The sequence below is a fragment of the Corella eumyota genome, chromosome 1, assembly GCF_963082875.1.
Source record: "Corella eumyota chromosome 1, kaCorEumy4.1, whole genome shotgun sequence".
Lineage (NCBI taxonomy): Eukaryota > Metazoa > Chordata > Ascidiacea > Phlebobranchia > Corellidae > Corella > Corella eumyota.
In genome coordinates this window covers 13,244,811-13,271,393 of record NC_137490.1, presented here as the reverse complement: position 1 = coordinate 13,271,393, position 26,583 = coordinate 13,244,811, and the positions used below count along the sequence as shown (strand labels likewise).

General features: G+C 28.8%; 2 protein-coding genes across 5 annotated transcripts in view; both read right to left on the bottom strand.

Moving 5' to 3' along the window:
* The window catches only part of LOC145743428 (uncharacterized), an 86,729-nt gene that overhangs the window by 53,884 nt on the left and 6,262 nt on the right, over positions 1 to 26,583 (bottom strand). The window lies entirely within an intron of this gene.
* LOC145763669 (uncharacterized) lies at positions 3,968 to 26,583 on the bottom strand. The gene is made up of 2 exons (XM_082575172.1): positions 4,706 to 26,583; positions 3,968 to 4,022 (listed from the first exon to the last, which is right to left on the bottom strand). Exons 1-2 carry the CDS (start codon positions 26,437 to 26,439, stop codon positions 3,968 to 3,970), a joined length of 21,789 nt encoding a protein of 7,262 aa, XP_082431298.1. The 5' UTR covers positions 26,440 to 26,583.

The window sequence follows — 26,583 nt, the reverse complement described above, 5'->3', positions numbered from 1 at the left end:
GAAAGGCATGAACATCATCAATTTCATAGTGTCATTTCTAGTAGAAGATATTGATCTTCGAATTTGATTTTGGTATTGTACTTGGATTGGTGCTGGTAATCCCATGAACATCATCAATTTCATAGTGTTATTTCTAGTAGAAGACATTGATCTTCGAATTCGATTTTGGTATTGCACTTGGATTGGTGCTGGTAAAGACATAAACATTATCAAGTTCAGAGCGTTATCTTTTGTAGAAGACAATGATCTTCGAATTCGATTTTGGTGTTGTACTTGGATTGGTGCTGGTAATGATATAAACATTATCAAGTTCAGAGCGTTATCTCTAGTAGAAGACAATGATTTTCGAATTCGATTTCGGTGCTGTACCTGGATTGGTGTTGGTAATCCCATGAACATCATCAATTTCATAGTGTCATTTCTAGTAGAAGACAATGATCTTCGAATTCGATTTTGGTATTGCACTTGGATTGGTGCTGGTAATCCCATGAACATCATCAATTTCATAGTGTCATTTCTAGTAGAAGACATTGATCTTCGAATTCGATTTTGGTATTGCACTTGGATTGGTGCTGGTAATCCCATGAACATCATCAATTTCATAGTGTCATTTCTAGTAGAAGACATTGATCTTCGAATTCGATTTTGGTGTTGTACTTGGATTGGTGCTGGTAATGATATAAACATTATCAAGTTCAGAGCGTTATCTCTAGTAGAAGACAATGATTTTCGAATTCGATTTCGGTGCTGTACCTGGATTGGTGTTGGTAATCCCATGAACATCATCAATTTCATAGTGTCATTTCTAGTAGAAGACAATGATCTTCGAATTCGATTTTGGTATTGCACTTGGATTGGTGCTGGTAATCCCATGACCATCATCAATTTCATAGTGTCATTTATAGTAGAAGACAATGATCTTCGAATTCGATTTTGGTGTTGTACTTGGATTGGTGCTGGTAATGATATAAACATTATCAAGTTCAGAGCGTTATCTCTAGTAGAAGACAATGATTTTCGAATTCGATTTCGGTGCTGTACCTGGATTGGTGTTGGTAATCCCATGAACATCATCAATTTCATAGTGTCATTTCTAGTAGAAGACAATGATCTTCGAATTCGATTTTGGTATTGCACTTGGATTGGTGCTGGTAATCCCATGACCATCATCAATTTCATAGTGTCATTTATAGTAGAAGACAATGATCTTCGATTTCTTTTTTGGGATTGTACTTGGATTGGTGTTGGTAAAGACATGAACATTATCAATTTCGTAGTGTCATCTCTAGAAGAAACCAATGATCTTCGAATTCGATTCTTGTGTTGTACATGAATTGGTGCTGGTAATCCCATGACCATCATCAATTTCATAGTGTCATTTCTAGTAGAAGACAATGATCTTCGAATTCGATTTTGGTATTGCACTTGAATTGGTGCTGGTAATACCATGACCATCATCAATTTCAAAGTGTCATTTATAGTAGAAGACAATGATCTTCGATTTCGTGTTTGGTATTGTACTTGGATTGGTGTTGGTAAAGACGTGAACTTTATCAATTTCGTAGTGTCAACTCTAGAAGAAACCAATGATCCTTGAATTCGATTCTTGTGTTGTACATGAATTGGTGCTGGGAAAGGCATGAACATCATTAATTTCATAGTATCAATTCTAGTAGAAGATATTGATCTTCGAATTCGATTTTGGTGTTGTACTTGGATTGGTGCTGGTAATCCCATGAACATCATCAATTTCATAGTGTCATTTCTAGTAGAAGACATTGATCTTCGAATTCGATTTTGGTATTGCACTTGGATTGTTGCTGGAAATCCCATGACCATCATCAATTTCATAGTGTCATTTCTAGTAGAAGACAATGATCTTCGAATTCGATTTTGGTATTGCACTTGGATTGGTGCTGGTAATCCCATGACCATCATCAATTTCATAGTGTCATTTATAGTAGAAGACAATGATCTTCGATTTCGTTTTTGGTATTGTACTTGGATTGGTGTTGGTAAAGACGTGAACATCATTAATTTCATAGTGTCATTCTTAGTAAAATACAACGATCTTCGAATTCGATTTTGGTATTTTACTTGGATTGGTGGTGGTAAAGACATGAACATCATCAATTTCATAGTGTCATCACTAGTAGAAGACAATGATCTCTGAATTAGATTTTTGTGTTGTACTTGAGTTGGTGTTGGTAAAGACATGAACACCATCAATTTTAAAGTGTCATCACTAGTAGAAGACAATGATCTTCGAATTCGATTCTTGTGTTGTACATGAATTGGTGCTGGGAAAGGCATGAACATCATCAATTTCATAGTGTCATTTCTAGTAGAAGATATTGATCTTCGAATTCGATTTTGGTGTTGTACTTGGATTGGTGCTGGTAATGCCATAAACATTATCAATTTCATAGTGTTATCTCTAGTAGAAGACAATGATCTTCGAATTCGATTTTGGTATTGTACTTGGATTGGTGCTGGTAATCCCATTAACATCATCACGTTCAGAATGTTATCTTTAGTAGAAGACAATGATCTTCGAATTCGATTTTGGTATTGTACTTGGATTGGTGTTAGTAATCCCATAAACATCATCAATTTCATAGTGTCATTTCTAGTAGAAGACATTGATCTTCGAATTCGATTTTGGTGTTGTACTTGGATTGGTGCTGGTAATCCCATGAACATCATAAATTTCATAGTGTCATTTCTAGTAGAAGACATTGATCTTCGAATTCGATTTTGGTGTTGTACTTGGATTGGTGCTGGTAATGATATAAACATTATCAAGTTTAGAGCGTTATCTATAGTAAAAGACAATGATCTTCGAATTCGATTTCGGTGCTGTATTTGGATTGGTGCTGGTAATCCCATGAACATCATCAATTTCATAGTGTCATTTCTAGTAGAAGACAATGATCTTCGAATTCGATTTTGGTATTGCACTTGGATTGGTGCGGGTAAAGACATAAACATTATCAAGTTCAGAGTGTTATCTCTTGTAGAAGACAATGATCTTCGAATTCGATTTTGGTATTGCACTTGGATTGGTGCTGGTAATTCCATGACCATCATCAATTTCATAGTGTCATTTCTAGTAGAAGACAATGATCTTCGAATTCGATTTTGGTATTGCACTTGGATTATTGCTGGTAATCCAATGACCATCATCAATTTCATAGTGTCATTTATAGTAGAAGACAATGATCTTCGATTTCGTTTTTGGTATTGTACTTGGATTGGTATTGGTAAAGACATGAACATTATCAATTTCGTAGTGTCAACTCTAGAAAAAACCAATGATCTTCGAATTCGATTCTTGTGTTGTACATGAATTGGTGCTGGGAAAGGCATGAACATCATCAATTTCATAGTGTCATTTCTGGAAGAAGACAATGATCTTCGAATTCGATTTTGGTATTGCACTTGGATTGGTGCTGGTAATCCCATGACCATCATCAATTTCATAGTGTCATTTCTAGTAGAAGACACTGATCTTCGATTTCGGTGTTGTACTTGGATTGGTGCTGGTAATCCCATGAACATCATCAATTTCATAGAGTCATTTATAATAGAAGACATTGATCTTCGAATTCGATTTTGGTGTTGTACTTGGATTGGTCCTGGTAATAATATAAACATTATCAAGTTCAGAGTGTTAATTCTAGTAAAAGACAATGATCTTCGAATTTGATTTTGGAGTTGAACTTGGATTGGTGCTGGTAAAGACATAAACATCATCAATTTCATAGTGTCATTTATAGTAGAAGACAATGATCTTCGATTTCGTTTTTGGTATTGTACTCGGATTGGTGTTGGTAAAGACATGAACACCACCAATTTTATAGTGTCGTCACTAGTAGAAGACAATCTTCTTCGAATTCGATTTTTGTATTGTACTTGGATTGGTGTTGGTAAAGACATGAACATTATTAATTTTATAGCGTCATTACTAGTAGAAGACAATGATCTCTGAATTCGATTTTTGTGTTGTACTTGGATTGGTGCTGGTAATGACATAAACATTATGAAGTTCAGAGTGTTATCTCTTGTAGAAGACATTGATCTTTGAATTCGATTTTGGTATTGCACTTGGATTGGTGCTGGTAATTCCATGACCATCATCAATTTCATAGTGTCATTTCTAGTAGAAGACAATGATCTTCGAATTCGATTTTGGTATTGCACTTGGATTATTGCTGGTAATCCAATGACCATCATCAATTTCATAGTGTCATTTATAGTAGAAGACAATGATCTTCGATTTCGTTTTTGGTATTGTACTTGGATTGGTATTGGTAAAGACATGAACATTATCAATTTTGTAGTGTCAACTCTAGAAAAAACCAATGATCTTCGAATTCGATTCTTGTGTTGTACATGAATTGGTGCTGGGAAAGGCATGAACATCATCAATTTCATAGTGTCATTTCTGGAAGAAGACAATGATCTTCGAATTCGATTTTGGTATTGCACTTGGATTGGTGCTGGTAATCCCATGACCATCATCAATTTCATAGTGTCATTTCTAGTAGAAGACATTGATCTTCGATTTCGGTGTTGTACTTGGATTGGTGCTGGTAATCCCATGAACATCATCAATTTCATAGAGTTATTTCTAATAGAAGACATTGATCTTCGAATTCGATTTTGGTGTTGTACTTGGATTGGTCCTGGTAATAATATAAACATTATCAAGTTCAGAGTGTTAATTCTAGTAAAAGACAATGATCTTCGAATTTGATTTTGGAGTTGAACTTGGATTGGTGCTGGTAAAGACATGAATATCATCAATTTCATAGTGTCATTTATAGTAGAAGACAATGATCTTCGATTTCGTTTTTGGTATTGTACTCGGATTGGTGTTGGTAAAGACATGAACACCACCAATTTTATAGTGTCGTCACTAGTAGAAGACAATCTTCTTCGAATTCGATTTTTGTATTGTACTTGGATTGGTGTTGGTAAAGACATGAACATTATTAATTTTATAGCGTCATCACTAGTAGAAGACAATGATCTCTGAATTCGATTTTTGTGTTGTACTTGGATTGGTGCTGGTAATGACATAAACATTATGAAGTTCAGAGTGTCATCTCTAGTAGAAGACAATGATCTTTGATTTCGATTTTGGTATTGTACTTTGATTGGTGTTCGTAATCCCAAAAACATCTTCAATTTCAGAGTGTCATCTCTAGTAGAGAACAATGATTTTCGAATTCGATTTTGGTATTGTACTTGGATTGGTGCTGGTAATCCCATAAACATTATTAAGTTCAAAGTATTTAAATTACCAATGTTAAGATTTGTACGGCGTAATAAATTTTGAATTTCATTTCGAATTTCTTTTACTAATTGAGTTGTTGGTACTAATAGAAGTGGTATCGTTGATTCAAAAGTATTACTAAAACTGGTAAGAAAAGCTGGCATTGACTTTTTATAAGGTTTTTTAAGATGTTTTACTATTGGAACTGTTTGAATTAATAAAGATGGAAGCAACAACTGTTTAACAGTATCAACTTTCAAACTTGTAAAATTTTCTAATTTTTGCATTGTGTAAAGATGTAATTTTAATGATAGGAATGTTTTTAGTAACGGAACTGGAATGAAAGATTTTAAAGTAACAGAATGAAAATTGGGTAATACTGATATTTGATTAGATTTCAAAGGTTTTTTTACTAAAGATGTTGCTGGTAGTAATGGTATTAATGAATTATAAATAAATGTATCGAAAATCATTCGTAATTGTGATTTTTGGTTAGGTTTCACATAGTGAACCAACAATGGTGTTGTTTGAATTAATGAAACAGGCATTAAAGATATGGAAGGATTAACATATAAACTTAAAAAAATTAATGATTTTTGGCTGGGTTTCTGATAACGTTTTGGTAAGTGGATGGCATGTAGTAATGGGAAAGAAATTAATGATATAAAAGTGTTTCTATTAGATCTTACAGAAAGCATAGGTTTTCGAGGCAGTATTATTTCAGGTGTTGATTGTACCAATGAAAATAAAATTAAAGGTTTAATAGTATCAGTAACCAAACTTGTGGGTAGTATTGATTTTAAGTTTGGTTTTTGAAGATGTTTAACTACTGGTGTTGATGGTACTAATGGGACTGGTATCAAAGATTTGAAGTTTTTAATGTTATTATTCATAGGTAGAATTAATTTTTGGTTTAGTTGTCGAGGTTGTTTCAGTATTGGTAATGTTTGTAGTGGTTGAACTGAAATTAAAGACATAAATGTAATAGAATTAAATGTTTTAGGTTGTACTGAATTTAAATAACGTTGTTGAACTTGTTGTAGTAAAGGAATTGTTTGAAGTATAGGAACTGGTGTGAAATATTTTAAAGTTTTAGAAATAAAAGTTTTAGAAAGCAGTACATTTTTGCTGGTATACTGATTTACTTTCATTAAATGCATAATTTGCAGTAATGGAACTCCAATCATATTCAAAATAGATTCATCATTAAAACCTGTAAAAAGTACAAGTTTTTGGGGCAGAATTAATTTAGGTGTTGTTTGTAGCATTGGAACCAAAATTAATGATTTAAAAGTGTCAGTGTTAAACTTAACAAAGTTAGATTTTGTGTTAGATTTTCTAGGCAGTATTAGCAATGGTGCTGTTGGTAGTAATGGAATTGGTATCAAAGATTTAAAATCATTAATGATAAGATTTGTAGGTTGTAATATATTTTGAATTTCATTTCGAATTTGTTTTACTAATAGTGTTGTTGGTACTAATGGAAGTTGTATCGTTGATTCAAAAGTATTAGTAAAACTGGTAAGAAGCATTGACTTTTTATAAGGTTTTTTAAGATATTTTACTATTGGAACTGTTTGAATTAATAAAGATGGAAGCAACAACCGTTTAAAAGGATCAACTTTCAAACCTGTAAAACTTTCTAATTTTTGCATTGTGTAAAGATGTAATTTTAATGATAGGAATGTTTTTAGTAATGGAACTGGAATTAAAGATTTTAAAGTAACAGAATGAAAATTGGGTAATATTGATATTTGATTAGATTTTAAAGGTTGTTTTACTAAAGATGCTGCTGGTGGTAATGGTACTAATGAATTATAAATAATTGTATCGAAAATAGTTTGTAATTGTGATTTTTGGTTAGGTTTCACATAGTGAACTAACAATGGTGTTGTTTGAATTAATGAAACTGGCATTAAAGATATTAAAGGATTAACATATAAACTTGGGGAAATTAATGATTTTTGGCTGGGTTTCTGATAACGTTTAGGTAAGTGGATGGCATGTAGTAATGGGAAAGAAATTAATGATACAAAAGTGCTTTTATTAGATCTTACAGAAAGCATAGGTTTTCGAAGCAGTATTAATTCAGGTGTTGATTGTATTAATGAAAATAAAATTAAAGGTTTAAAAGTATCAGTAATCAAACTTGTGGGTAGTATTGATTTTAAGTTTAGTTTTTGAAGATGTTTAACTACTGGTGTTGATGGTACTAATGGGACTGGTATCAAAGATTTGAAGTTTTTAATGTTATTATTCGTAGGTAGAATTAATTTTTGGTTTAGTTGTCGAGGTTGTTTCGGTATTGGTAATGTTTGTAGTGGTTGAACTAAAATTAAAGACATAAATGTAATAGAATTAAATGTTTTAGGTTGTACTGAATTTAAATAACGTTGAACTTGTTGTAGTAAAGAAATTGTTTGAAGTATAGGAACTGGTGTGAAATATTTTAAAGTTTTAGAAATAAAAGTTTTAGAAAGCAGTACATTTTTGCTGGTATACTGATTTACTTTCATTAAATGCATAATTTGCAGTAATGGAACTCCAATCATATTCAAAATAGATTCATCATTAAAACCTGTAAAAAGTACAAGTTTTTGGGGCAGAATTAATTTAGGTGTTGTTTGTAGCATTGGAACCAAAATTAATGATTTAAAAGAGTCGTTGTTAAACTTAACAAAGTTAGATTTTGTGTTAGATTTTCTAGGCAGTATTAGCAATAGTGCTGTTGGTAGTAATGGAATTGGTATTAAAGATTTAAAATCATCAACGTTAAGATTTGTAGGTTGTAATAAATTTTGAATTTTATTTCGAATTTGTTTTACTAATAGTGTTGTTGGTACTAATGGAAGTTGTATCGTTGATTCAAAAGTATTAGTAAAACTGGTAAGAAGCATTGACTTTTTATAAGGTTTGTTAAGATATTTTACTATTGGAACTGTTTGAATTAATAAAGATGGAAGCAACAACCGTTTAAAAGGATCAACTTTCAAACTTGTAAAACTTTCTAATTTTTGCATTGTGTAAAGATGTAATTTTAATGATAGGAATGTTTTTAGTAATGGAACTGGAATTAAAGATTTTAAAGTAACAGAATGAAAATTGGGTAATATTGATATTTGATTAGATTTTAAAGGTTGTTTTACTAAAGATGTTGCTGGTGGTAATGGTACTAATGAATTATAAATAACTGTATCGAAAATAGTTTGTAATTGTGATTTTTGGTTAGGTTTCACATAGTGAACTAACAATGGTGTTGTTTGAATTAATGAAACTGGCATTAAAGATATTAAAGGATTAACATATAAACTTGGAGAAATTAATGATTTTTGGCTGGGTTTCTGATAACGTTTTGGTAAGTGGATGGCATGTAGTAATGGGAAAGAAATTAATGATATAAAAGTGCTTTTATTAGATCTTACAGAAACCATAGGTTTTCGAATCAGTATTAATTCAGGTGTTGATTGTATTAATGAAAATAAAATTAAAGGTTTAAAAGTATCAGTAATCAAACTTGTGTGTAGTATTGATTTTAAGTTTGGTTTTTGAAGATGTTTAACTACTGGTGTTGATGGTACTAATGGAACTGGTATCAAAGATTTGAAGTTTTTAATGTTATTATTCGTAGGTAGAATTAATATTTGGTTTAGTTGTCGAGGTTGTTTCAGTATTGGTAATGTTTGTAGTGGTTGAACTAAAATTAAAGACATAAATGTAATAGAATTAAATGTTTTAGGTTGTACTGAATTTAAATAACGTTGTTGAACTTGTTGTAGTAAAGGAATTGTTTGAAGTATAGGAACTGGTGTGAAATATTTTAAAGTTTTAGAAATAAAAGTTTTAGAAAGCACTACATTTTTGCTGGTATACTGATTTACTTTCATTAAATGCATAATTTGCGGTAATGGAACTCCAATCATATTCAAAATAGATTCATCATTAAAACCTGTAAAAAGTACAAGTTTTAGGGGCAGAATTAATTTAGGTGTTGTTTGTAGCATTGGAGCCAAAATTAATGATTTAAAAGTGTCAGTGTTAAACTTAACAACAAGGTTAGATTTTGTGTTAGATTTTTTAGGCAGTATTAGCAATGGTGCTGTTGGTAGTAATGGAATTGGTATTAAAGATTTAAAATTATCAATGATAAGATTTGTAGGTTGTAATAAATTTTGAATTTCATTTCGAATTTGTTTTACTAATAGTGTTGTTGGTACTAATGGAAGTTGTATCGTTGATTCAAAAGTATTAGTAAAACTGGTAAGAAGCATTGACTTTTTATAAGGTTTTTTAAGATATTTTACTATTGGAACTGTTTGAATTAATAAAGATGGAAGCAACAACCGTTTAAAAGGATCAACTTTCAAACCTGTAAAACTTTCTAATTTTTGCATTGTGTAAAGATGTAATTTCAATGATAGGAATGTTTTTAGTAATGGAACTGGAATTAAAGATTTTAAAGTAACAGAATGAAAATTGGGTAATATTGATATTTGATTAGATTTTAAAGGTTGTTTTACTAAAGATGCTGCTGGTGGTAATGGTACTAATGAATTATAAATAATTGTATCGAAAATAGTTTGTAATTGTGATTTTTGGTTAGGTTTCACATAGTGAACTAACAATGGTGTTGTTTGAATTAATGAAACTGGCATTAAAGATATTAAAGGATTAACATATAAACTTGGAGAAATTAATGATTTTTGGCTGGGTTTCTGATAACGTTTAGGTAAGTGGATGGCATGTAGTAATGGGAAAGAAATTAATGATACAAAAGTGCTTTTATTAGATCTTACAGAAAGCATAGGTTTTCGAAGCAGTATTAATTCAGGTGTTGATTGTATTAATGAAAATAAAATTAAAGGTTTAAAAGTATCAGTAATCAAACTTGTGGGTAGTATTGATTTTAAGTTTAGTTTTTGAAGATGTTTAACTACTGGTGTTGATGGTACTAATGGGACTGGTATCAAAGATTTGAAGTTTTTAATGTTATTATTCGTAGGTAGAATTAATTTTTGGTTTAGTTGTCGAGGTTGTTTCGGTATTGGTAATGTTTGTAGTGGTTGAACTGAAATTAAAGACATAAATGTAATAGAATTAAATGTTTTAGGTTGTACTGAATTTAAATAACGTTGAACTTGTTGTAGTAAAGAAATTGTTTGAAGTATAGGAACTGGTGTGAAATATTTTAAAGTTTTAGAAATAAAAGTTTTAGAAAGCAGTACATTTTTGCTGGTATACTGATTTACTTTCATTAAATGCATAATTTGCAGTAATGGAACTCCAATCATATTCAAAATAGATTCATCATTAAAACCTGTAAAAAGTACAAGTTTTTGGGGCAGAATTAATTTAGGTGTTGTTTGTAGCATTGGAACCAAAATTAATGATTTAAAAGAGTCGTTGTTAAACTTAACAAAGTTAGATTTTGTGTTAGATTTTCTAGGCAGTATTAGCAATAGTGCTGTTGGTAGTAATGGAATTGGTATTAAAGATTTAAAATCATCAACGTTAAGATTTGTAGGTTGTAATAAATTTTGAATTTCATTTCGAATTTGTTTTACTAATAGTGTTGTTGGTACTAATGGAAGTTGTATCGTTGATTCAAAAGTATTAGTAAAACTGGTAAGAAGCATTGACTTTTTATAAGGTTTGTTAAGATATTTTACTATTGGAACTGTTTGAATTAATAAAGATGGAAGCAACAACCGTTTAAAAGGATCAACTTTCAAACTTGTAAAACTTTCTAATTTTTGCATTGTGTAAAGATGTAATTTTAATGATAGGAATGTTTTTAGTAATGGAACTGGAATTAAAGATTTTAAAGTAACAGAATGAAAATTGGGTAATATTGATATTTGATTAGATTTTAAAGGTTGTTTTACTAAAGATGTTGCTGGTGGTAATGGTACTAATGAATTATAAATAACTGTATCGAAAATAGTTTGTAATTGTGATTTTTGGTTAGGTTTCACATAGTGAACTAACAATGGTGTTGTTTGAATTAATGAAACTGGCATTAAAGATATTAAAGGATTAACATATAAACTTGGAGAAATTAATGATTTTTGGCTGGGTTTCTGATAACGTTTTGGTAAGTGGATGGCATGTAGTAATGGGAAAGAAATTAATGATATAAAAGTGCTTTTATTAGATCTTACAGAAACCATAGGTTTTCGAATCAGTATTAATTCAGGTGTTGATTGTATTAATGAAAATAAAATTAAAGGTTTAAAAGTATCAGTAATCAAACTTGTGTGTAGTATTGATTTTAAGTTTGGTTTTTGAAGATGTTTAACTACTAGTGTTGATGGTACTAATGGAACTGGTATCAAAGATTTGAAGTTTTTAATGTTATTATTCGTAGGTAGAATTAATATTTGGTTTAGTTGTCGAGGTTGTTTCAGTATTGGTAATGTTTGTAGTGGTTGAACTAAAATTAAAGACATAAATGTAATAGAATTAAATGTTTTAGGTTGTACTGAATTTAAATAACGTTGTTGAACTTGTTGTAGTAAAGGAATTGTTTGAAGTATAGGAACTGGTGTGAAATATTTTAAAGTTTTAGAAATAAAAGTTTTAGAAAGCACTACATTTTTGCTGGTATACTGATTTACTTTCATTAAATGCATAATTTGCGGTAATGGAACTCCAATCATATTCAAAATAGATTCATCATTAAAACCTGTAAAAAGTACAAGTTTTAGGGGCAGAATTAATTTAGGTGTTGTTTGTAGCATTGGAGCCAAAATTAATGATTTAAAAGTGTCAGTGTTAAACTTAACAACAAGGTTAGATTTTGTGTTAGATTTTTTAGGCAGTATTAGCAATGGTGCTGTTGGTAGTAATGAAATTGGTATTAAAGATTTAAAATTATCAATGATAAGATTTGTAGGTTGTAATAAATTTTGAATTTCATTTCGAATTTGTTTTACTAATAGTGTTGTTGGTACTAATGGAAGTTGTATCGTTGATTCAAAAGTATTAGTAAAACTGTTAAGAAGCATTGACTTTTTATAAGGTTTTTTAAGATATTTTACTATTGGAACTGTTTGAATTAATAAAGATGGAAGCAACAACCGTTTAAAAGGATCAACTTTCAAACTTGTAAAACTTTCTAATTTTTGCATTGTGTAAAGATGTAATTTTAATGATAGGAATGTTTTTAGTAATGGAACTGGAATTAAAGATTTTAAAGTAACAGAATGAAAATTGGGTAATATTGATATTTGATTAGATTTTAAAGGTTGTTTTACTAAAGATGTTGCTGGTGGTAATGGTACTAATGAATTATAAATAACTGTATCGAAAATAGTTTGTAATTGTGATTTTTGGTTAGGTTTCACATAGTGAACTAACAATGGTGTTGTTTGAATTAATGAAACTGGCATTAAAGATATTAAAGGATTAACATATAAACTTGGAGAAATTAATGATTTTTGGCTGGGTTTCTGATAACGTTTTGGTAAGTGGATGGCATGTAGTAATGGGAAAGAAATTAATGATATAAAAGTGCTTTTATTAGATCTTACAGAAACCATAGGTTTTCGAAGCAGTATTAATTCAGGTGTTGATTGTATTAATGAAAATAAAATTAAAGGTTTAAAAGTATCAGTAATCAAACTTGTGTGTAATATTGATTTTAAGTTTGGTTTTTGAAGATGTTTAACTACTGGTGTTGATGGTACTAATGGAACTGGTATCAAAGATTTGAAGTTTTTAATGTTATTATTCGTAGGTAGAATTAATATTTGGTTTAGTTGTCGAGGTTGTTTCAGTATTGGTAATGTTTGTAGTGGTTGAACTAAAATTAAAGACATAAATGTAATAGAATTAAATGTTTTAGGTTGTACTGAATTTAAATAACGTTGTTGAACTTGTTGTAGTAAAGGAATTGTTTGAAGTATAGGAACTGGTGTGAAATATTTTAAAGTTTTAGAAATAAAAGTTTTAGAAAGTACTACATTTTTGCTGGTATACTGATTTACTTTCATTAAATGCATAATTTGCGGTAATGGAACTCCAATCATATTCAAAATAGATTCATCATTAAAACCTGTAAAAAGTACAAGTTTTAGGGGCAGAATTAATTTAGGTGTTGTTTGTAGCATTGGAGCCAAAATTAATGATTTAAAAGTGTCAGTGTTAAACTTAACAACAAGGTTAGATTTTGTGTTAGATTTTTTAGGCAGTATTAGCAATGGTGCTGTTGGTAGTAATGGAATTGGTATTAAAGATTTAAAATTATCAATGATAAGATTTGTAGGTTGTAATAAATTTTGAATTTCATTTCGAATTTGTTTTACTAATAGTGTTGTTGGTACTAATGGAAGTTGTATCGTTGATTCAAAAGTATTAGTAAAACTGGTAAGAAGCATTGACTTTTTATAAGGTTTTTTAAGATATTTTACTATTGGAACTGTTTGAATTAATAAAGATGGAAGCAACAACTGTTTAAAAGTATCAACTTTCAAACGTGTAAAACTTTCTAATTTTTGCATTGTGTAAAGATGTAATTTTAATGATAGGAATGTTTTTAGTAATGGAACAGGAAACAAAGACTTTAAAGTAACAGAATGAAAATTGGGTAATATTGATATTTGATTAGATTTCAAAGGTTGTTTTACTAAGAATGTTGCTGGTGGTAATGGTACTAATGAATTATAAATAACTGTACCAAAAATAGTTTGTAATTGCGATTTTTGGTTAGGTTTCACATAGTGAACTAACAATGGTGTTGTTTGAATTAATGAAACTGGCATTAAAGATATTAAAGGATTAACATATAAACTTGGAGAAATTAATGATTTTTGGCTGGGTTTCTGATAACTTTTTGGTAAGTGGATGGCATGTAGTAATGGGAAAGAAATTAATGATATAAAAGTGCTTTTATTAGATCTTACAGAAAGCATAGGTTTTCGAAGCAGTATTAATTCAGGTGTTGATTGTATTAATGAAAATAAAATTAAAGGTTTAAAAGTATCAGTAATTAAACTTGTGTGTAGTATTGATTTTAAGTTTGGTTTTTGAAGATGTTTAACTACTGGTGTTGATGGTATTAATGGAACTGGTATCAAAGATTTAAAGTTTTTAATGTTATTATTCGTAGGTAGAATTAATATTTGGTTTAGTTGTCGAGGTTGTTTCAGTATTGGTAATGTTTGTAGTGGTTGAACTGAAATTAAAGACATAAATGTAATAGAATTAAATGTTTTAGGTTGTACTGAATTTAAATAACGTTGTTGAACTTGGCGTAGTAAAGGAATTGTTTGAAGTATAGGAACTGGTGTGAAATATTTTAAAGGTTTAGAAATAAAAGTTTTAGAAAGCAGTACATTTTTGCTGGTATACTGATTTACTTTCATTAAATCCATAATTCGGAGTAATGGAACTCCAATCATATTCAAAACAGATTCATCATTAAAACCTGTAAAAAGTACAAGTTTTTGGGGAAGAATTATTTTAGGTGTTGTTTGTAGCATTGGAAATAAAATTAATGATTTAAAAGTGTCAGTGTTAAACTTAACAACAAGGTTAGATTTTGTGTTAGATTTTCTAGGCAGTATTAGCAATGGTGCTGTTGGTAGTAATGGAATTGGTATTAAAGAATTAAAATCATCAATGTTAAGATTTGTAGGTTGTAATAAATTTTGAATTTCATTTCGAATTTGTTTTACTAATAGTGTTGTTGGTACTAATGGAAGTTGTATCGTTGATTCAAAAGTATTAGTAAAACTGGTAAGAAGCATTGACTTTTTATAAGGTTTTTTAAGATATTTTACTATTGGAACTGTTTGAATTAATAAAGATGGAAGCAACAACCGTTTAAAAGGATCAACTTTCAAACTTGTAAAACTTTCTAATTTTGGCATTGTGTAAAGATGTAATTTTAATGATAGGAATGTTTTTAGTAATGGAACTGGAATTAAAGATTTTAAAGTAACAGAATAAAAATTGGGTAATATTGATATTTGATTAGATTTCAAAGGTTGTTTTACTAAAGATGTGGCTGGTGGTAATGGTACTAATGAATTATAAACAACTGTATCGAAATTAGTTTGTAATTGTGATTTTTGGTTAGGTTTCACATAGTGAACTAACAATGGTGTTGTTTGAATTAATGAAACTGGCATTAAAGGATTAACATATAAACTTGAAGAAATTAATGATTTTTGGCTGGGTTTCTGATAACGTTTAGGTAAGTGGATGGCATGTAGTAATGGGAAAGAAATTAATGATATAAAAGTGCTTTTATTAGATCTTACAGAAAGCATAGGTTTTCGAAGCAGTATTAATTCAGGTGTTGATTGTATTAATGAAAATAAAATCAAAGGTTTAAAAGTATCAGTAATCAAACTTGTGGGTAGTATTGATTTTAAGTTTGGTTTTTGAAGATGTTTAACTACTGGTGTTGATGGTACTAATGGGACTGGTATCAAAGATTTGAAGTTTTTAATGTTATTATTCGTAGGTAGAATTAATTTTTGGTTTAGTTGCCGAGGTTGTTTCAGTATTGGTAATGTTTGTAGTGGTTGAACTAAAATTAAAGACATAAATGTAATAGAATTAAATGTTTTAGGTTGTACTGAATTTAAATAACGTTGTTGAACTTGTTGTAGTAAAGGAATTGTTTGAAGTATAGGAACTGGTGTGAAATATTTTAAAGTTTTAGAAATAAAAGTTTTAAAAAGCAGTACATTTTTGCTGGTATACTGATTTACTTTCATTAAATGCATAATTCGGAGTAATGGAACTCCAATCATATTCAAAATAGATTCATCATTAAAACCTGTAAAAAGTACAAGTTTTTGGGGCAGAATTAATTTAGGTGTTGTTTGTAGCATTGGAACCAAAATTAATGATTTAAAAGTGTCAGTGTTAAACTTAACAAAGTTAGATTTTGTGTTAGATTTTCTAGGCAGTATTAGCAATGGTGCTGTTGGTAGTAATGGAATTGGTATTAAAGATTTAAAATTATCAATGATAAGATTTGTAGGTTGTAATAAATTTTGAATTTCATTTCGAATTTGTTTTACTAATAGTGTTGTTGGTACTAATGGAAGTTGTATCGTTGATTCAAAAGTATTAGTAAAACTGGTAAGAAGCATTGACTTTTTATAAGGTTTTTTAAGATATTTTACTATTGGAACTGTTTGAATTAATAAAGATGGAAGCAACAACTGTTTAAAAGTATCAACTTTCAAACGTGTAAAACTTTCTAATTTTTGCATTGTGTAAAGATGTAATTTTAATGATAGGAATGTTTTTAGTAATGGAACTGGAAACAAAGACTTTAAAGTAACAGAATGAAAATTGGGTAATATTGATATTTGATTAGATTTCAAAGGTTGTTTTACTAAAGATGTTGCTGGTGGTAATGGTACTAATGAATTATAAATAACTGTATCGAAAATAGTTTGTAATTGTGATTTTTGGTTAGGTTTCACAAAGTGAACTAACAATGGTGTTGTTTGAATTAATGAAACTCGCATTAAAGATATTAAAGGATTAACATATAAATTTGAAGAAATTATTGATTTTTGGCTGGGTTTCTGATAACGTTTTGGTAAGTGGATGGCATGTAGTAATGGGAAAGAAATTAATGATATAAAAGTGCTTTTATTAGATCTTACAGAAAGCATAGGTTTTCGAAGCAGTATTAATTCAGGTGTTGATTGTATTGATGAAAATAAAATTAAAGGTTTAAAAGTATTAGTAATCAAACTTGTGTGTAGTATTGATTTTAAGTTTGGTTTTTGAAGATGTTTAACTACAGGTGTTGATGGTATTAATGGAACTGGTATCAAAGATTTGAAGTTTTTAATGTTATTATTCATAGGTAGAATTAATATTTGGTTTAGTTGTCGAGGTTGTTTCAGTATTGGTAATGTTTGTAGTGGTTGAACTGAAATTAAAGACATAAATGTAAAAGAATTAAATGTTTTAGGTTGTACTGAATTTAAATAACGTTGTTGAACTTGTTGTAGTAAAGGAATTGTTTGAAGTATAGGAACTGGTGTGAAATATTTTAAAGTTTTAGAAATAAAAGTTTTAAAAAGCAGTACATTTTTGCTGGTATACTGATTTACTTTCATTAAATGCATAATTTGCAGTAATGGAACTCCAATCATATTCAAAATAGATTCATCATTAAAACCTGTAAAAAGTACAAGTTTTTGGGGCAGAATTAATTTAGGTGTTGTTTGTAGCATTGGAACCAAAATTAATGATTTAAAAGTGTCAGTGTTAAACTTAACAACAAGGTTAGATTTTGTGTTAGATTTTCTAGGCAGTATTAGCAATGGTGCTGTTGGTAGTAATGGAATTGGTATTAAAGATTTAAAATCATCAATGTTAAGATTTGTAGGTTGTAATAAATTTTGAATTTCATTTCGAATTTGTTTTACTAATAGTGTTGTTGGTACTAATGGAAGTTGTATCATTGATTCAAAAGTATTAGTAAAACTGGTAAGAAGCATTGACTTTTTATAAGATTTTTTAAGATATTTTACTATTGGAACTGTTTGAATTAATAAAGATGGAAGCAACAACCGTTTAAAAGGATCAACTTTCAAACTTGTAAAACTTTCTAATTTTTGCATTGTGTAAAGATGTAATTTTAATGATAGGAATGTTTTTAGTAATGGAACTGGAATTAAAGATTTTAAAGTAACAGAATGAAAATTGGGTAATATTGATATTTGATTAGATTTCAAAGGTTGTTTTACTAAAGATGTTGCTGGTGGTAATGGTACTAATGAATTATAAATAACTGTATCGAACATAGTTTGTAATTGTGATTTTTGGTTAGGTTTCACATAGTGAACTAACAATGGTGTTGTTTGAATTAATGAAACTGGCATTAAAGATATTAAAGGATTAACATATAAATTTGAAGAAATTATTGATTTTTGGCTGGGTTTCTGATAACGTTTTGGTAAGTGGATGGCATGTAGTAATGGGAAAGAAATTAATGATATAAAAGTGCTTTTATTAGATCTTACAGAAAGCATAGGTTTTCGAAGCAGTATTAATTCAGGTGTTGATTGTATTGATGAAAATAAAATTAAAGGTTTAAAAGTATTAGTAATCAAACTTGTGTGTAGTATTGATTTTAAGTTTGGTTTTTGAAGATGTTTAACTACAGGTGTTGATGGTATTAATGGAACTGGTATCAAAGATTTGAAGTTTTTAATGTTATTATTCATAGGTAGAATTAATATTTGGTTTAGTTGTCGAGGTTGTTTCAGTATTGGTAATGTTTGTAGTGGTTGAACTGAAATTAAAGACATAAATGTAAAAGAATTAAATGTTTTAGGTTGTACTGAATTTAAATAACGTTGTTGAACTTGTTGTAGTAAAGGAATTGTTTGAAGTATAGGAACTGGTGTGAAATATTTTAAAGTTTTAGAAATAAAAGTTTTAAAAAGCAGTACATTTTTGCTGGTATACTGATTTACTTTCATTAAATGCATAATTTGCAGTAATGGAACTCCAATCATATTCAAAATAGATTCATCATTAAAACCTGTAAAAAGTACAAGTTTTTGGGGCAGAATTAATTTAGGTGTTGTTTGTAGCATTGGAACCAAAATTAATGATTTAAAAGTGTCAGTGTTAAACTTAACAAAGTTAGATTTTGTGTTAGATTTTCTAGGCAGTATTAGCAATGGTGCTGTTGGTAGTAATGGAATTGGTATTAAAGATTTAAAATCATCAATGTTAAGATTTGTAGGTTGTAATAAATTTTGAATTTCATTTCGAATTTGTTTTACTAATAGTGTTGTTGGTACTAATGGAAGTTGTATCATTGATTCAAAAGTATTAGTAAAACTGGTAAGAAGCATTGACTTTTTATAAGATTTTTTAAGATATTTTACTATTGGAACTGTTTGAATTAATAAAGATGGAAGCAACAACCGTTTAAAAGGATCAACTTTCAAACTTGTAAAACTTTCTAATTTTTGCATTGTGTAAAGATGTAATTTTAATGATAGGAATGTTTTTAGTAATGGAACTGGAATTAAAGATTTTAAAGTAACAGAATGAAAATTGGGTAATATTGATATTTGATTAGATTTCAAAGGCTGTTTTACTAAAGATGTTGCTGGTGGTAATGGTACTAATGAATTATAAATAACTGTATCGAAAATAGTTTGTAATTGTGATTTTTGGTTAGGTTTCACAAAGTGAACTAACAATGGTGTTGTTTGAATTAATAAAACTGGCATTAAAGATATTAAAGGATTAACATATAATCTTGGAGAAATTAATGATTTTTGGCTGGGTTTCTGATAACGTTTTGGTAAGTGGATAGCATGTAGTAATGGGAAAGAAATTAATGATATAAAAGTGCTTTTATTAGATCTTACAGAAAGCATAGGTTTTCGAAGCAGTATTAATTCAGGTGTTGATTGTATTAATGAAAATAAAATTAAAGGTTTAAAAGTATCAGTAATCAAACTTGTGTGTAGTATTGATTTTAAGTTTGGTTTTTGAAGATGTTTAACTACAGGTGTTGATGGTATTAATGGAACTGGTATCAAAGATTTGAAGTTTTTAATGTTATTATTCATAGGTAGAATTAATATTTGGTTTAGTTGTCGAGGTTGTTTCAGTATTGGTAATGTTTGTAGTGGTTGAACTGAAATTAAAGACATAAATGTAAAAGAATTAAATGTTTTAGGTTGTACTGAATTTAAATAACGTTGTTGAACTTGTTGTAGTAAAGGAATTGTTTGAAGTATAGGAACTGGTGTGAAATATTTTAAAGTTTTAGAAATAAAAGTTTTAAAAAGCAGTACATTTTTGCTGGTATACTGATTTACTTTCATTAAATGCATAATTTGCAGTAATGGAACTCCAATCATATTCAAAATAGATTCATCATTAAAACCTGTAAAAAGTACAAGTTTTTGGGGCAGAATTAATTTAGGTGTTGTTTGTAGCATTGGAACCAAAATTAATGATTTAAAAGTGTCAGTGTTAAACTTAACAAAGTTAGATTTTGTGTTAGATTTTCTAGGCAGTATTAGCAATGGTGCTGTTGGTAGTAATGGAATTGGTATTAAAGATTTAAAATCATCAATGTTAAGATTTGTAGGTTGTAATAAATTTTGAATTTCATTTCGAATTTGTTTTACTAATAGTGTTGTTGGTACTAATGGAAGTTGTATCATTGATTCAAAAGTATTAGTAAAACTGGTAAGAAGCATTGACTTTTTATAAGATTTTTTAAGATATTTTACTATTGGAACTGTTTGAATTAATAAAGATGGAAGCAACAACCGTTTAAAAGGATCAACTTTCAAACTTGTAAAACTTTCTAATTTTTGCATTGTGTAAAGATGTAATTTTAATGATAGGAATGTTTTTAGTAATGGAACTGGAATTAAAGATTTTAAAGTAACAGAATGAAAATTGGGTAATATTGATATTTGATTAGATTTCAAAGGCTGTTTTACTAAAGATGTTGCTGGTGGTAATGGTACTAATGAATTATAAATAACTGTATCGAAAATAGTTTGTAATTGTGATTTTTGGTTAGGTTTCACAAAGTGAACTAACAATGGTGTTGTTTGAATTAATAAAACTGGCATTAAAGATATTAAAGGATTAACATATAATCTTGGAGAAATTAATGATTTTTGGCTGGGTTTCTGATAACGTTTTGGTAAGTGGATAGCATGTAGTAATGGGAAAGAAATTAATGATATAAAAGTGCTTTTATTAGATCTTACAGAAAGCATAGGTTTTCGAAGCAGTATTAATTCAGGTGTTGATTGTATTAATGAAAATAAAATTAAAGGTTTAAAAGTATCAGTAATCAAACTTGTGTGTAGTATTGATTTTAAGTTTGGTTTTTGAAGATGTTTAACTACTGGTGTTGATGGTACTAATGGAACTGGTATCAAAGATTTGAAGTTTTTAATGTTATTATTCGTAGGTAGAATTAATATTTGGTTTAGTTGTCGAGGTTGTTTCAGTATTGGTAATGTTTGTAGTGGTTGAACTGAAATTAAAGACATAAATGTAATAGAATTAAATGTTTTAGGTTGTACTGAATTTAAATAACGTTGTTGAACTTGTTGTAGTAAAGGAATTGTTTGAAGTATAGGAACTGGTGTGAAATATTTTAAAGTTTTAGAAATAAAAGTTTTAGAAAGCAGTACATTTTTGCTGGTATACTGATTTACTTTCATTAAATGCATAATTTGCAGTAATGGATCTCCAATCATATTCAAAATAGATTCATCATTAAAACCTGTAAAAAGTACAAGTTTTTGGGGCAGAATTAATTTAGGTGTTGTTTGTAGCATTGGAACCAAAATTAATGATTTAAAAGTGTCGTTGTTAAACTTAACAAAGTTAGATTTTGTGTTAGATTTTCTAGGCAGTATTAGCAATGGTGCTGTTGGTAGTAATGGAATTGGTATCAAAGATTTAAAATCATCAATGATAAGATTTGTAGGTTGTAATAAATTTTGAATTTCATTTCGAATTTGTTTTACTAATAGTGTTGTTGGTACTAATGGAAGTTGTATCGTTGATTCAAAAGTATTAGTAAAACTGGTAAGAAGCATTGACTTTTTATAAGGGTTTTTAAGATATTTTACTATTGGAACTGTTTGAATTAATAAAGATGGAAGCAACAACCGTTTAAAAGGATCAACTTTCAAACCTGTAAAACTTTCTAATTTTTGCATTGTGTAAAGATGTAATTTTAATGATAGGAATGTTTTTAGTAATGGAACTGGAATTAAAGATTTTAAAGTAACAGAATGAAAATTGGGTAATATTGATATTTGATTAGATTTTAAAGGTTGTTTTACTAAAGATGTTGCTGGTAGTAATGGTACTAATGAATTATAAATAATTGTATCGAAAATAGTTTGTAATTGTGATTTTTGGTTAGGTTTCACATAGTGAACTAACAATGGTGTTGTTTGAATTAATGAAACTGGCATTAAAGATATTAAAGGATTAACATATAAACTTGGAGAAATTAATGATTTTTGGCTGGGTTTCTGATAACGTTTTGGTAAGTGGATGGCATGTAGTAATGGGAAAGAAATTAATGATATAAAAGTGCTTTTATTAGATCTTACAGAAACCATAGGTTTTCGAATCAGTATTAATTCAGGTGTTGATTGTATTAATGAAAATAAAATTAAAGGTTTAAAAGTATCAGTAATCAAACTTGTGTGTAGTATTGATTTTAAGTTTGGTTTTTGAAGATGTTTAACTACTGGTGTTGATGGTACTAATGGAACTGGTATCAAAGATTTGAAGTTTTTAATGTTAGTATTCGTAGGTAGAATTAATATTTGGTTTAGTTGTCGAGGTTGTTTCAGTATTGGTAATGTTTGTAGTGGTTGAACTGAAATTAAAGACATAAATGTAATAGAATTAAATGTTTTAGGTTGTACTGAATTTAAATAACGTTGTTGAACTTGTTGTAGTAAAGGAATTGTTTGAAGTATAGGAACTGGTGTGAAATATTTTAAAGTTTTAGAAATAAAAGTTTTAGAAAGCACTACATTTTTGCTGGTATACTGATTTACTTTCATTAAATGCATAATTTGCGGTAATGGAACTCCAATCATACTCAAAATAGATTCATCATTAAAACCTGTAAAAAGTACAAGTTTTTGGGGCAGAATTAATTTAGGTGTTGTTTGTAGCATTGGAACCAAAATTGATGATTTAAAAGTGTCAGTGTTAAACTTAACAACAAGGTTAGATTTTGTGTTAGATTTTCTAGGCAGTATTAGCAATGGTGCTGTTGGTAGTAATGGAATTGGTATCAAAGATTTGAAATCATCAATGTTAAGATTTGTAGGTTGTAATAAATTTTGAATTTCATTTCGAATTTGTTTTACTAATAGTATTGTTGGTACTAATGGAAGTTGTATCGTTGATTCAAAAGTATTAGTAAAACTGGTAAGAAGCATTGACTTTTTATAAGGTTTTTTAAGATGTTTTACCCTTGGAACTGTTTGAATTAATAAAGATGGAGGCAACAACCGTTTAAAAGTATCAACTTTTAAACTTGTAAAACTTTCTAATTTTTGCATTGTGTAAAGATGTAATTTTAATGATAGGAATGTTTTTAGTAATGGAACTGGAATTAAAGATTTTAAAATAACAGAATGAAAATTGGGTAATATTGATATTTGATTAAATTTCAAAGGTTGTTTTACTAAAGATGTTGCTGGTGGTAATGGTACTAATGAATTATAAATAACTGTATCGAAAATAGTTTGTAATTGTGATTTTTGGTTAGGTTTCACATAGTGAACTAACAATGGTGTTGTTTGAATTATTAAAACTGGCATTAAAGATATTAAAGGATTAACATATAAACTTGGAGAAATTAATGATTTTTGGCTGGGTTTCTGATAACGTTTTGGTAAGTGGATGGCATGTAGTAATGGGAAAGAAATTAATGATATAAAAGTGCTTTTATTAGATCTTACAGAAAGCATAGGTTTTCGAAGCAGTATTAATTCAGGTGTTGATTGTATTAATGAAAATAAAATTAAAGGTTTAAAAGTATCAGTAATCAAATTTGTGTGTAGTATTGATTTTAAGTTTGGTTTTTGAAGATGTTTAACTACTGGTGTTGATGGTACTAATGGAACTGGTATCAAAGATTTAAAGTTTTTAATGTTATTCTTCGTAGGTAGAATTAATATTTGGTTTAGTTGTCGAGGTTGTTTCAGTATTGGTAATGTTTGTAGTGGTTGAACTGAAATTAAAGACATAAATGTAATAGAATTAAATGTTTTAGGTTGTACTGAATTTAAATAACGTTGTTGAACTTGTTGTAGTAAAAGAATTGTTTGAAGTATAGGAACTGGTGTGAAATATTTTAAAGTTTTAGAAATAAATTTTTTTGGAAGCACTAGTTTTTTGCTGGTATACTGATTTACTTTTATTAAATGCATAACTTGTAGTAATTGAACTCCAATCATATTCAAAATAAATTTATCATTAAAACCTGTAAAAAATACAAGTTTTTGGGGCAGAATTAATTTAGGTGTTGTTTGTAGCATTGGAACCAAAATTAATGATTTAAAAGTGTCAGTGTTAAACTTAACAACAAGGTTAGATTTTGTGTTAGATTTTCTAGGCAGTATTAGCAATGGTGCTGTTGGTAGTAATGGAATTGGTACTAAAGATTTAAAATCATCAACGTTAAGATTTGTAGGTTGTAATAAATTTTGGATTTCACTTTGAATTTGTTTTACTAATAGTGTTGTTGGTACTAAAGCAGGCATTGATTTTTGATAAGATTTTTTAAGATGTTTTACTATTGAAACTGTTTGTATGTATAAGGGTGGAATCACGAATCCATTAGAAGCAACTACATTCCTATTTGTAGAAAATTTAAATTTTTGAGTTGTTTTCATATGTAATTTTAATATTAAGAATGTCTTTATAAATGGAACTGAAATTAAAGATACTGAAGAAACAGTATTAATTTTTGTGAAAAATATTGGTTGTAAAAATTGTATTTTCATTGGTAATGGTAATAGCATTATTGATTTATTAATGACAGGATTGAAGCCAATTGGTAAAAATAATTTTTGGTTTTTGTTCTGAGGGTGTTCTAACAATGATGTTATTTGTCGTAATGGTAATATTATTAATGACATTAAAGCATTATAACTTGGTGGTAATACTTTTTTTCGATTTGGTTTTATTAATGCTATTGTTTGTAGTAATAGCATTGGCATCAAAGGATTTCTTATGTTAAAATGTGTAGCAAGCATTGTATTTTGCTTAAATTTTTTGTACGGTTTTGTTTGAGGTAAGAGAATTGGCAATAAAGAATAAAAGTTAGTAGCATGCAATAATATCTTTCTGTGCTGTTGATCGTGCTTTAAAAGTTGGATTCCTGGTATAAGTGGAACTGCCGCTAAAGTTAAATTATTATCAAAAAAACTTATAGGTTGCAACTTTTGAATTGATATAAATTGTGAAATAATTTGTATCAAAGGAATTAGGTTTGTTGTTTTAAATGTACCAGGAATAAATTTAATTGCATTTATTAAATTTTGTTTGTGATGTTGAATTGGTTGCAATATTGACATTGTTTGTAACGAAGGAACTAATATTGCTGATTTAAATGCAAGAAAAGATTTTTTATTTTGTTTTTGGATTAATTTAGAAAATGGGGCTATTTGTAGGAAGGGAACTAACATAAAATGTGGTAAGGTTTTGGTATTTATAGATGTGGAAAGTATTTTGTTCTGATTATGTTGTTGATGCAATTTTAATAAAGGGTAGATTAGCTGAGAATGAAATGGAGGAAAAAAGGAAGTATAAAAACTTTTAGCAAGCTTATTGTGATTTTGATTTTTTTTTATTATTGAAACTAAAGGTGGTATTACCATTACAAAGTGAGTTTGTTTATGTAGTCCTATTTTTTTGTATAGTATAACTACTGTACCAATTATTTTTTTTATAATGTGTTTATAATACAAATGTGAAACTGGATTTAAAATAATATAATGTACTTTCATTACGTTATAAAAATCTTTCTTAAGTGTATGTGATAAGCGGGGAACTATTTCACTAAATAATTTGATGTGAGGAAGTGTATAAAAACTAATTAGTGCAATTTTTTTGACAGCCAAAACTTTTTTTGTTCGTTTTTTACCTAGCATGTTAATACTAAAGCTTCTAGGGGGTGATGGATATAATAAAAACAGTCCAGTTATTATTTTATACCTGTGCACTTTCAGCTTGGAAAAAACCACAATTTTTTTATATACATCAACATTGTTCTGCGTATACAAGCCTACAGCAGAGTGCCATTCTTGAAACTGTTTAATTAAATCAAAATTAAACATTTTAGCAATATAAGGTGGACCTACAAAATGTTTAACACATTTTTCTTTCAAATCTGGCAATTCCAAATATGGTGGTGGTAATCTGCATGTAATAGGGTACAGTGCTTCTACTCTTACCTTTTTCTTTACAACAATATTCTGAGTGATTGGATCCATTATTAAAGGTTGGATTATTACTAACACACTTGTTTGATTAATTATTGCAGATTTATCAGAAGCCTGTTGATTGTTAGTTGGGTTGGACTTACCAACTGCTTGCCTTACTTTATGACAATTCACACCATATACACAAGGTATCATTGGTATAAAAGATTTAAGCAACAATACATATAAATTAAACCCAAACAATTTCCTATGCTTGTATAATACAATATCGTCAACAAACTTAGACTCTGTCAAAAAAGGTTTAAAAAATCCTATTTTATTTCTTAAAATAAAAATTGT

What these genes read in the sequence shown, in the direction of transcription:
- LOC145763669 (XM_082575172.1), bottom strand. Translation starts at nt 26,439, where the DNA reads ATGATACCTTGTGTATATGGTGTGAATTGTCATAAAGTAAGGCAAGCA. An exon ending in AACACTCTGAACTTGATAAT is followed by an intron (nt 4,023 to 4,705) that starts GTTTATATTATT and finishes TGTCATTACCAG; the next exon opens with CACCAATCCAAGTACAACAC.